At 43.4% G+C, this 13075-nt stretch overlaps 1 protein-coding gene across 3 annotated transcripts in view; it reads left to right on the top strand.

The window, feature by feature from the left end:
* MYO1D (myosin ID) overlaps positions 1 to 13075 on the top strand; it is a 303283-nt gene that overhangs the window by 183130 nt on the left and 107078 nt on the right. For all 3 annotated transcript variants that reach the window (XM_084750418.1, XM_084750417.1, XM_084750419.1), the window contains 3 exons: positions 1900 to 2044; positions 2722 to 2826; positions 10367 to 10480. In XM_084750418.1, coding sequence (XP_084606544.1) covers positions 1900 to 2044; positions 2722 to 2826; positions 10367 to 10480 — 364 coding nt within the window. The remainder of the gene's footprint in view (positions 1 to 1899; positions 2045 to 2721; positions 2827 to 10366; positions 10481 to 13075) is intronic.

Raw genomic sequence — 13075 nt, 5'->3', positions numbered from 1 at the left:
AGAGGGGACTCACACTGTAGTACTGAGCCTTTGGGTTTTCATGAGTGTTTTGTAATCTACCATGGCTGACCCCCACCAGCCATGACCTCACTACAGCCATCACCTCCTGGCCTTGCTCCCAGCCCCTGCCACTCAGGTCTCAAAGTCTTCTGGGTTTTGCCATAAAACCTATTCCTGAGAGCTCCTCCCCTTGCATTGAGTACACTGGTCCACACTGAGCTACCTCTCATCAGCACCTGCTCATGTCTGCCAGAAAGTCTTCACAGCCAGTGTATGGCATCCCCTATCCTCACAGTGTATGGGTTTTCTGTTATTCTTTCATTAGTTGGGTCAGTGGAAATTAATTATTTTAGTTGAAACCTATTCTAGTACTCCATGGGAACATGTTTATGAATCATTGTCCTTGACTGTTTGTCCAATTAAAGACACTTTACTGTGCTTTTAGCTACCTTGATTGGCACTACCATTGCAGAACAAGAGGGCAGAAGGGTCATGTGAGGCAAAGTTGCTTAGCATAATTCTCAACCTGAATATTCTTGCTTTATGTTTGCAGATGCTGATAAAAAAAAAACAATAATAAAATAAAAACAACTGGAGTCATCCTTAAACCTCCTCTTTCCCAACAATCTAATCCACCCATAAGTACCATTGGCCCTTCCACCAGAATGCATCCAGAGTGACACTTACCTTTGTCCCCATCACAGCCTCCCTGACCTGAGTCACAATCATCCAGGGTGTTTTAAAGACGCAGCCTCATAGCAAGTCTTCTTGACCCTAGCCTACAGCAATGACAATGACCCTGTTAAAGCAAGAGTCGGGTCATCTAGTCTCTGTGCAGAACCCTCCAGGGGTGTCTCCCCTTGTGCAGAAAGGAGACTAGAGTCCTTCAGGGGTGTCTCCCTTCATGCAGAGCAGAGACTAGAGTCCTCCAGGGGTGTCTCCCCTCGTGCAGAGTGGAGACTAGCATCCTGGCGATGCCCTCATGACTCTGCGACGGCCTCATGACTCCGTGGATTCACTGAGCCCTCGCTCTGCCTCTGACTTCTTCTTTTCCTTTCCCTCCTCTGTGCTGATTCAGCTTCTCAGGATCCCCCTTAACTCACTGAGCAGTCCTCATCTCAGAACCCTTGCACTATCGTGCTCCCTCCTGCTGTGCTCCTGCTCAGCTCCCCATATGTCTGGCTTCCTCCTGTATGCCTCTACTCGTCTGTCCTCACCAGAGGACCCTCCCTAGGCACCATCAAACCCACTGCTTCCTCCCGAGGCCCGCGCTGCCCTCCTTCCTTGTTTCTGTCTGCAGCAGCTGTTCATCCCCATCACACAGCCACATATATTTTCTATTGTCCGTGGCTCCTAAAAGCACCTGGAAGAACATTCCGTGGACTGCCTTGCTCGTATCAGTGCTTCCCCTACATAAAACGGGGCCTGGACGTTCATGGTACCTAGGACAGGGTTGGATGAATGACAAATCCCTGTTTCTGTGACCTAATGGTAAACGCAGGTTGAGGGTCCCGTATTTGAAAATACTTGGAACCAGAAGTGTGATTTTCAACTATTCAGACTGTGGAATATTTACACAGATCTCATTGGTTGAGCTGTACTCAGGAAGGTTTGGACTTCAGGGCTTTTAGGATATCTGGTTGTTTTGTGCCCAACTAGTATTGTAAAAGCTGGAAGCCATGGAGGTCTAGTCACCACAGAGCACACAGACAACAAGGAAGTTGTTACAAAATTCCTGTCTACAGGAAACTATATTTTAGCAACTTCTGTATACATTTTATAAACCTTTTGCCTTTTTAGCATAATAAACAATTACTTCATGCTACTTAATGACAACCTGAAACACTTTGGGGAGTGAATGAGTGTCTAAGGCCTATACATCTGGTTTATTGCTTGTAGATGGAGAGCATCCCAACTCATCAAGACCATACCTGCATCAGACCTTCCCCAGGTCAGGGCAAAGGTTGCTGCCATGGAGATGCTGAAAGGTCAAAGGGCAGACCTTGGGCTCCAGAGGGCCTGGGAAGGCAACTATCTTGCTTCGGTAAGTCCAGAAGAACAGTATGAATTCGTGCAGCTCTGCAAAGAAAGAATATTTCCTTAAAATTTTAAAGAAACAGGGTAGCTGCTTGAGGCCTGGGTTCCAGCCCCAGCACTGTAAAACAAAATCAGTACCTTACCGAAAAACTAAGTAATGTCTCTGAAAGGTGCTAAATTAAAAGATTTTGTTGCTTTTAAATGTACAATACTTGATGAATCCTCAGCTTTGAAAAGGATTATATCCACATATATTAACACATTCTATAACGTGGCCTTTGACCACTTCAACCACTTCAGCAGCCTTGATGAGGTCTTTACACAGCTCTGGCTGTCCTGGAATTCATTATGTAACCCAGACTAGCTTCGAACTGAGAGATCCATCTGCCTCTGCCTCAAGTGCTGGGACTACAGACATGTGCCACCGCGCCTAGCCAGCAGCCTTTTTTAATTACAAGCTTTATATTATTCTCAAATCTCCATTTCATCTTCTCTTTTAATGCCTAATTTAAAGTGTTTATAGGCCTTTGATAGGCTACCACCCTTTGCTAGTCTAACATCTGAGTGAGAAGATAAAAGAATACATGTGAACATGTGTAAGTATAGTTGTAACGAAATTACCATGCAGCTGCCTTAGACCTGCAGTCTAAGAAGTCTCCTTTTGCTGTTCCCTTGTTTTTCCAGAAGCCAGACACACCCCAGACCTCAGGCACTTTCGTCCCAGTTGCTAATGAACTGAAACGCAAGGACAAATATATGAATGTTCTCTTTTCTTGTCATGTCCGAAAGGTAAGTAGCTCTTGAAATAGACTGTCCTGGAGGGAGAAGACTGAGAGGAAACACCCATGTGTGGTCCTCTGTGAAAACTAACAGTCCCATGCAGCTGGGTGTAGCACCAGTGAGCTTTGCCCATCTGTGCTGAGGAGAAGTTGAAAAGCCTGGCACGACAATTTTTGAGTTAAGCTAATAAAGCCTTCCTGAGGGAAAATTTAGATAACTTTTTTTATTATTATTATTATTTTTTTTTTTTGGTTTTTCGAGACAGGGTCTCTCTGTGTTAGCCTTGGCTGTCGTGGACTCACTTTGTAGACCAGGCTGGCCTCGAACTCACAGCGATCCGCCTGCCTCTGCCTCCCGAGTGCTGGGATTAAAGGCGTGCGCCACCACGCCCGGCTATTTATTTTTTGAGGCAGGGTTTTATATAGCCAAGGCTGGCCTACAAATCACTGTGTAGCCAAGGGTAGGCTTGAGCTCCTCCCTACTCTCCCTGCCTTTGCCTCTCCAGTGCTGTTTTCAGATGGGTCCCGCCAAGCCCAGCTTGAGCAGCATTTCTGTTTTCAACAGCTTGGGTGCTGCCTTCAGGCTGGGGATTTGTATGCTACTGTGTGTATGTCCTTCAGAGCAACTACAAGTCTGCTATTTATGGAGTGGTCAGTTACTGCCTTGACACAGGTGACACTGCTGCTTTAAAAACTAGATTTGCAGGGGCTGGGGAGGTGGCTCAGCAGTTCAAGAACTTGCCGCCCTTCCAGAGAACCTGAGTTTGATTTTCAGGACCTGTGTCAGGCAGCTCACTACCACCTGGAATTCCAGCTCCAGGGCCATCTGATGCACCCGGCCTCCAGGGGCACCTGTACTTACAGATGTATACCATACACAAACACACATGCAGATACATAGTTTAAAAATAAATATTTAAAAAATACAAAAAGAAGAAATTAGAGTAATTATAAATGAAGTTTATAAAGTAATCCCAGTGCAATTCCATATATCAATGAAACCATGCATTGGCTTTGCAAAAGATGCTATTGTAGATATGACACCGTACAAACAAAAAATTCAAAACGCAAAGACTTCAGAACAAATCCTTTGTCTCAAATCCTAAGAAAAATATTTAGTTCTAGTATATGATTCACATTAGAATAATGAAATGTAGTTTTTCCAGCCAGCATGGTAGCTCACACCTGTAATCCCAGATATCTGGGAGGCAGAGGCAGGTGAGTCGCTGTGAGTTCGAGGCCAGCCTGGTCTACAAAGTGAGTCCAGGACAGCCAAGGCTACACAGAGAGACCCTGTCTCAAAAAACCAAACAAACAAAAAGGAAATGTGGTTTTCCAGCAGTAAGTTTGCCAGACTCTACAATGTTGATAATAAGGAATGTTGGCAGGGATATAGGAAAACAGTGCTGCCTGGGGTGTAAGGCGGTTTTGAGTGAGCAATTTGGAAGATCTATCAAAACTGTAAATGTCTATACTTGCTTACTCCAAAACTCCACAACTCAGATTTACCTTACAGATCTATTCATACAGATGTATATTTAAGTTTGTAGTAGTAGCCGATAAAAGTTGCTTTAGTAAATTGTGGCTCTATACAATAATGCTATAGTATAGCTGTTCTAAATGAATGGAGAACGGGTGCAAGTGGGAAGAGAAGGGACAAGAAGAATCACAGGGTGGTTTTTAAGATAGTATCAGCAAGGAAAAGACAAAGATCCCTGAAATACGGGAAAATGTGGGATGAGCTGGGGCACAGCAGTGGCAGAGGACTAGCCCAGCATTGCAGGCTACGTTCCATCCCTCACACCACAGAAGAAATGGGGAGAGTGAAGAGAGTGGCCCCGTTAGACAGCCAGTGTCTCAGGGCTTCCCCGTCCGTGGGTGAGCAGAGGAGCCATGGCGGAGCTCAGTGGAGTCCCTAATTGAAAAGACAGCTGGGAGCTGGGAAGGCCTGAGACAGCCCTCCAGAGGAAGAGTCGAGCAGAAGAGACTGCTGCATGGGAAGAATTCCCTACGTCTTTACAGGGTCTGGTTTAGGCACCAAGTACATGCTGCTTAGACATGTACGAAGGGAAACCACTCTAGGCTGGGCAAGGGCCACCATCCCCAAAGGAGAGGAGCAGAGCCTGAGCCCTCAGCCACACTGGAGACCTCGGGAGCACTAGGAGGAGCACTGGAAGGATCTGCAGCAGTGTAGTGAGTAATCAGCCCTGCTGTCCTCCACAACAAGCCTTAAGAGCACTTCCTGAAAGGGTCAAAGGGCTCTAAGTGGCCTAACAGCACACAAGAGAAATCTCAAAAAAGTTCCTAGAAGTACAGAAACATCCAGCACTCAGAAGAAAAAAATCAGAATGCTTGACATCCAGTCAACAAGCTTACAGAGAAGACATTGAATTCATAAAGAAATGAAAACTCAGTCATCCAAGAAGGCACAGACAAGATCATGGAGGCAATTATTAACATTCTATTGTATATATTCAAAAAGCTTGAAGGAAGATTCAACATGTTTAATAAATGCCAGGAGACTTTTAAATGACTTACAGTTGAACTTATAAACATGAAATATATGAGGGAAAAGTGAAGTCAGTAAGATTAACAGTAGATTAGACCTTGCAGAAGAAAGATTAGTAGATTTGGACTGAAATGGCTCCAATTGGAAAGGTATTTGCTGCCCAGCCCCAGTGTCTCGTGAGTTCAATTCCTGAAATCCAAGTAAAGATGAAAGGAGTTACAGGACTCCACAAAGTTATCCTCCAATCTCAACATGTGCCCCTTTGACACATGTACACACAATAAAAATAAATTGACAATTTCTTTAAAAGAAAAACTAGTGAATTTGAAGACACAGCACTAAGACTACCCAGAACTAAATACATACAAAATAACAACAAAATAGACTCCAAATAAGGCATTAAAAATATAAAATAGCACTCAGTAGGCAGAGCAATGCGTATCTCTGAGTGTGAAGCCAGCCTGGTCTACAGACTGAGTTCCAGGACAGCCAGCAGTACACAGAGAAACTCTGTCTCAAGAAAAAATTTTTTTTAAAAAATAGCCATCTGACTGTATGTAGCACCCACGTAAGTAGACTTGAAGACCCTAGACGCTGTCTTGGGTGGGGTGCAGAGTTAGGGAGAGGAAGAGAGAAGGGAGGGTCTTGAATACTGAAGAAAGAACAGTTCATCTAGAATTGAATGCCCAATAAATACATCTTTTAAGAACTACAGTGATACACGCTTTTCTAGGCACATCTGAAAGTGAATACGGTAGGAAGAATTACAAGACCTCATTCAAGCACAAGGCAAATGTGTGAGGGTTTATGCTACACACAGTAGCATCAACAGAAAACAAGCATTAGGCCTGTTGTCATAAACCCTGGCAAAACCACAAAAATAACAAAATGATTGTTAACCAGCATGTCAGGAGAGGGCACAAGGGTCTGGAGAGCTGGCTCAGTGACTAAAAGAGCACTGCTGCTCTTCCAGAGGACCAGGGTTCATTCCCACAAACCACACAGTGGCCCACAGCTGTCTGTCAGCTCCAGTCCCAGGGGAACGGGTGCCCTCTTCTGCCTTCTATAGGCAGCAGACATACACTTAATGCACATACGAACATGCAGGCAAAACACACATACACATAAATCTTAGAACAGAAGGCAGGGAGGGGAGGAGGCTGGGAGTGCCGGGCTCAGTGGTAGACAGAGCACTTGCCTAACATGTGTAAGGATCAGAATTCCATTCCCCAGAACTTGCCAGAATATACAAACAAACCAACCTCACTATATAAAAATGCAGAAATGTGCGATAGGGAACAAATAATAAATGGGACAAATAAATAAATTGAAAGTGGTAAATTTAAACCTGACCTTATAGACCATAAAATGTCGATGGCTAGCCACCACAGTTGAAAGGAAATGTTGTGCCCCTCCTGACCCTGTGGAAGCTTTTACCATCTGGGAAGCTCTCCAGACCTTCCACAGGGAGAGCCGCTGAATGAAGGTCGGCCTTCTAATCACGCCTTGGTCTTGGCAAGCAGCCCCAGTAACTCCTATTACACAGTGAACTCTGTGTTGGGAGGCAGGGACAGTAGTACAGGTCGAACATTCAGAATCTGAAATGTTGTGAAGTCTGAACATCTCGAATGCTGGCATGACATTGAGAGTGTTTCAGGTTTCACATATGCAGCGTGTCATGCTCAGTTTGAACATTCTAAAGAAGAATTCAAGTTCAAGGGATATGAACAACAGGACAGCAGGCTGAGACTGAAATAAATGTTGGGGAGGAAAGTTCAGTATCACCAGCTTGTCTACACATTCTGAGCTCTGAAATCTGTTTTATTGGATATTCCTGGGGATAATCACACAATCAAAAGGCTTTTGTTATCCAGATGTGCACAACCACGAAACGTTTTAGTCACACTTCCTGTTTGTGACTGTCACACAATAATGTACCTGTGCCCACCCCCTCGGGAGGGAGGTTATGCCCACTCTCACTTCTGATATGATGGTATCCAGCAATCAGAACAGTCAAAGAGAGTTGGGTGGTCTGAGAACTCGGCCATCTGTAGAAAAGCCTGATGTGATGCCTCTCGTTCCAGGGAGGTCAGTTTAATGCCTGACAGTCCCATCCCGGGTTCTGATCAGTAAAAAAATGAAGAATTCTTATTGGTGGTTCTATATTCTAAGTTCAGTGCAAAACACCCTTCTTCACACTTGCATAGATCATGTCCTCTGTAGAATCTTTTGATCCCAAAGGCACGCCACCAAGGCAAGCTTCCAAAAGCCCTCCTCTTCGTGTGGTGACTATTTTGAAGCAGCTGCTTTCCATTAAAGGCAGTTATTCTAAAGTGTTAGTTAAGGTGAGAGGCTACTGCCAATGGCTCCCCCTGCCACCCTGTCTGCTCTGCGCTCGCTCTGCAGAAGCTTCGTCTCTGACCCCTGTAGAAACAACTGAACCTATAAACAGCTGCCTTGAAGTGGCTAGGGAAGGCAGAAGGCTAAGAATGCTCTCCTGGGGTGAGCGTTTTAACTCTGGGTACAAGAAACAAGATGATGTCTTATCTAATTCTGAGTCTGTGACCTAGCTTTGCTGTCACTTTGAGAAAATTAATATGAAATTAAAGAGTATCCCACAATATTCGAGTGTTAAGCAGGGACTCACCTATGTATGTTGAATGTTGAATGTTTCTGTGTCAGTAGAGCCACATTAAGCAAGCTGCAGCTTTTATGCTGTTAGACAGAATGACTTTTGCACTTACCTTAGCCATCTTTTAAGGTTTGAGTTGCTGAAACAGAAGGTAGATATTTGTTAGTCTCTGTGGAAACTGCATTTTGTTCACATGAAGAATATTTCTGAACAGCTTCAGTACAATGTCTGCTTTGAGAGTTATTTTTCTTGCCTTTAGACTTACTCATTATATACCATAAAAGGCCCATGTGGCCTTTTTGGCTCAACTCAGATGATCTTGTGAAATTGTATATCAGGGGTTTAAAATTATATCCTTTTGTACCTCATTTGTTAGTTTCTCCATATAATTTCATAAAAAATGAAGGGAATTATTTCCACTTATTTTTCAGGTTCTATGCTAGATGCCCTCTGTTCTCCATAGTTTAAGGTTGATGAAAATGTTGATGAATGTTCTCAAAATGGCTTTCACAGAACCAGTATTTTGTTAAATGTTAATGGGTTTTTGTTCAAAAAGGATTATGTAGATTAAATGTACTGTGGAAAAGCTGGGTAAACAGACTGCTTTAACACAGAATCCTTAGAACCTTTGATAAGTTTCTGGGCTATGGCCATCATAGTGAGAGCTGTGGTTTGCAGTAGTTATCTATCCATCCAGACCAGGGGACCCTCTCTTTCACAAAGCTCTGCATAAAGCAGTGCTGTGCAGAACAGCTAAGTGCACCTTCGCACTCACTGCTTCAGAGCTTCTGGAGCACTGTTGAGGGAGGAGCTTCGTGTCTGTCATGGCAAAAACAGATGCTAAGCAAAGTTATTTGCAAGTACACAAACTACACACTCACCATGTAGACTCTATCTTAATCATAGGCGCAACTTGCTGTCTAAAAAACATGTTTTTATTATAGAATAAATTTTTAGAGACTTGGCGGATGGCTAACACCAAGGCAAAAGAGAGGAGATACATTTCCATGTCCAGTTTGAATTTTAGTTTGCTAGATTCTGTCTATAGCCCTGCCTGTCAGATGCAGCTATTTCAATATCCTACCAAAGCCTACCAAAGTGCTTTCAGATTAGCCTCCAACTTTTTTGTTGTTACCTTGGAAATAAGAAGGTGAGAGAATGTACGGGGGTGGGGTGGGGGTGTATGATATATATACATATGTGTCCCCTGTTGTGGGAGGAGCTTCTGGTGCTTGTTTCGTCTGCTTGCCTTTCTCAGTCAGTGAGAAGCTTCACAATGTAGAGGCTCAAAAAAATGATGGGAGAGCCGGGCGTGGTGGCGCACACCTTTAATCCCAGCACTCCGGAGGCAGAGACAGGCGGATCTCTGTGAGTTCGAGGCCAGCCTGGTCTATAAAGCGAGTCCATGACAGCCAAGGCTACACAGAGAAACCCTGTCTCAATAAATAAATAACAGAAAAGGTTTAATGTCAAAAAAAAAAATGATGGGACGGGCTGGAGAGATGGGTCAGGGGTTCAGAGCACATGCTGACCTAGCAGAGGATCCAGGTTCAGTTCCTAACACCCACACAGTTCAGGTCACAACTGCCTGTAACTCCAGGTCCAGGAGAGCAACACCCTCTGGCCTTCGAGGTACACATAAACCCTCGTGGGCACACACACATGCATATTAAAGGAATAAATGAAAAATGAATAAGCACATTTTAGATGTTAATCCAAGAACCTTGATTAGAGCATTACCTGAAATATCCTAACAGGTAACTAGCCATCATTGTACATTATACCATGGAATTTTATCTCTTAGGAAAGCAAAATATCTGTAAAGTCAGGCATTCTCTAATCCTCTGTCTAATAAAGTAGTGTTCTGCAGAAACACATGTGTGTATTTTTTCATAGTCATTTTTGCTTTCTCCATATTTTTCTGTGGTATTATTTTCATTTCTTGTTTATTGCTCTAACCCCCAAATGTTAATCTTGGCTTCTTACAACAGCCCGGGGCCTCAGGCATAAATGATATCTATTGAATTACCTGTTAATTACTGAGTTAAATTTGATCCTTGTATGTTCTAGATACACATCCCTTATCAGATATGTGATTTACAGAATCCTTTCTCCCTATCTGTGAGTGTTCTAGTCACTTCCTTGATGGGTCTAGATTTTTTATTCCTAGTCCCCAAGTTCTATATTTGCTGTTTTCCCTGTTAAGCCACAAAAAATTTACTGCCAAACTCTACATATCTGGGAACCCCCATTCCTGTGAGATCACAGAGTGCCGTCCGTGGTGACCTTCTCCTGAGACTTCATCTCCACAATCTCCTCTGATCCTAGTGTTTCCAAACACAACCTGTTTCCTTTTTTTATGAGTTACGATGGCTCATTGCTTTGGGTTTTTTTGTTTTTGTTTTACAGGTGAATCGATTTAGTAAGGTAGAAGACCGAGCAATTTTTGTCACTGACCGTCACCTGTATAAAATGGACCCCACTAAGCAGTACAAGGTGATGAAGACTATCCCTCTGTATAATGTAAGTATGCGCCAAACAAAAGATTCCTATCCTGGACAGAGGCTGATGGGATAAACATGCAACTCCTTTGCCTTTAGGGCTCCCATGTCTTCCTGGAATTTTATACCAATTTTGTGTCATTTCAAAGCAGCTTTCTTTCTTCCTTTCTTTCTTTCTTTCTTTCTTTCTTTCTTTTTTTGTTGTTTGTTTGTTTTTTGAGACAAGGTTTCTCTGTGTAGCCTTGGTTGTCCTGGACTCACTTTGTAGACCAGTCTGGCCTTGAACTCCCAGCGATCCACCTGCCTCTGCCTCCTGAGTGCTGGGATTAAAGGCGTCTACGCCCAGCTCAAAGAAGTTTTCTTTAATAAGATTCAAAGACTCTGATAGAATAACCAACAGTTTTTAAGGACAAGAACAATGGTTCTATGTGCCATCTGTTCCTACTGTTGCATGCTGTTTAAATGTGCTTGCACATAAGGCATTTTCTTATTTATTTGTATAAGTGCTGTGTGTCCGTGTGGATGCACATGTGGGCAAGGGTGCATGTGGAGGTCAGCAGACACAGGAGCCATCCTTGGTTTTGGAGAGAAGGTCTCAATGACCTAGAACTTTCCAAGTAGGCTAGGCTGACCAGCGAGCCCAGGGATCCTCCTGGCTTCACTTCCCCAGTGCTGGGATTATCAGCGTACACAAGTGCAGCTTTTTTGTGTGGGTTCTGGAGCTTCAGATCAGGTCTTTCCGCTTGTGTGGCAAACACCATACTGACTGAGCTGTCTCCCAGGTCGACTTTTATGAATTTGTTATGGAAATGGAATAAGGTAGAAAAACAGTAGGAAATTTACTTTGTGGAAACATTACTGCTTTGGCTTATTCTTTTTATGTGGGATGGTGTGTGTGTGTGTGTGTGTGTGTGTGTGTGTGTGTGTGTGTGTGTGTGTGTGTTATGGCAAGAATCAATCTCAGTCACTCTTTCCACCTTATGCATTGAAGTAGCGTCTCTCAGTCAAACCCAGAGCACGCTGATAAGGTTAACCTTGCTCTGCAGCTAACCCTGTCCCTGCCTTCAGAGGCTCTACTTATTGGAGGGCCACCACCCTCCTGGGAATCTTGATGGGTTTCTGAGGATTAAAACTTCAGTACTCACACTTGCCCAATGAACCATCTCCTCCACCCCCACTACTACTATTTTAAATATGAGATTTATGTCGCTCCCAGAAGTTAGTTTTTACCAATATATTTTACAACATTAACTTCCTAGTTGAATGACTTCTGATCTAAATCCACTCTACAGTTCACCATTATACCTAGGCCTTCACGTTCTATAATCACTTGGATCCGAAACATGAACTTTGTTGCCTGTCCTCCTGAATCTTAATATGAAAGTTCGGTTTCGTTGTTGTTCTGAGACAGGATCTTGCTGGCCTCGAACTCATGAGCTGATGTGCTCCTCCAGAGTAGCCAGGCCTACAGGGGTGCACCGTCACATCTGGGTCAGATATGTTTTTTCCTGTTTAACAATGTTAGTTTTTTTACACGAGTGGCTGTTCTGATTCTCTAGACAGCTTCTGCTGGGCTACTAGGGCTTTTCAGCTGTGGGACAATTTTTCTCTCTGCTAGTTCTTAAATGGAGTTCGGTTCTTGGCACCCACACTGGGTGTAGTGTTTACCCAGTGCTGGGATCTGCAAAGAGTATTACTTAAAGATTATTTTAAACCCCTCTGGTCCCTGCAAAAAGAAATAGGAAGTATATCATTCTTGTGGATTTATTTGGTTGCTTTGGGAGTAAGGAACAGCAGCAACAAGAATGCAGCCTGGGTATCAGTTCCTAGGGACAGTCCCTGGCTTCACTGAGTGACTTCTGCATTTATGGATAGCCGGTGTCGTTGGATTTGGGATTTGATTTCACTGTGGTGCCCTCCCATCCACCCCACCCTGCCGCACACATGCGCCTCATTCCTTATCAACAAAAAGACCAATAAACTGCAGCTAAGAAGAGACGAGATCGTATATATAACCTTCTTAGCCAAGACCTGTAATCTTATATATCAGCCACAATTTAAGCCTAACAGCCTGCAGCCTGGGAGTAGGAGGGAGAGGAGGGTAGACAACAGAGAAAATTATATTTTGTCAAAGTCTAAGGAGGTATGGAGCTAAGCAAAGATAATCATGCTCTGTGATTTATTTCTTTGCCTTTCTTCCCACTAAGGGGAACCCATGAAGTTCATGATATAAATTCTACTAATAGTTAAACAACGTTTTAAATTGAAGTGTCTTCTTTTTATTTTTTAAGATTTTTGGTTTTTTTTTTAATTATGTGTATATGTGTGTATCTTTGTGTGAATATATGTATATGCATGCCTGGTGCCCACAGAGTCCAGAGAGGGAGTTTGATCTCCTGTAGCTGGAGTTATAGTGGTTGTGTGCCACCCAGTGTGGGTGCTAAGAACTGAACTCAGATCTCCAAGAGCGTTATGTGCTCTTAACGAATGAGCCATGTCTCCAGCCCCCATCCACCTTTTTTGCATTGACTATAAATAAAAATTTTTAAACCAGTTCACACTTATAGTCATTTCCCCATAATCATTGCCAATGGCATTCACAGTTGTAACATCATAA

The sequence above is a fragment of the Acomys minous genome (assembly GCF_964271855.1).
Source record: "Acomys minous genome assembly, chromosome: 12".
NCBI classification, from domain to species: domain Eukaryota; kingdom Metazoa; phylum Chordata; class Mammalia; order Rodentia; family Muridae; genus Acomys; species Acomys minous.
Note: the sequence above shows the minus strand (reverse complement) of the source record. Positions and strands in the feature narration are given on the sequence as shown.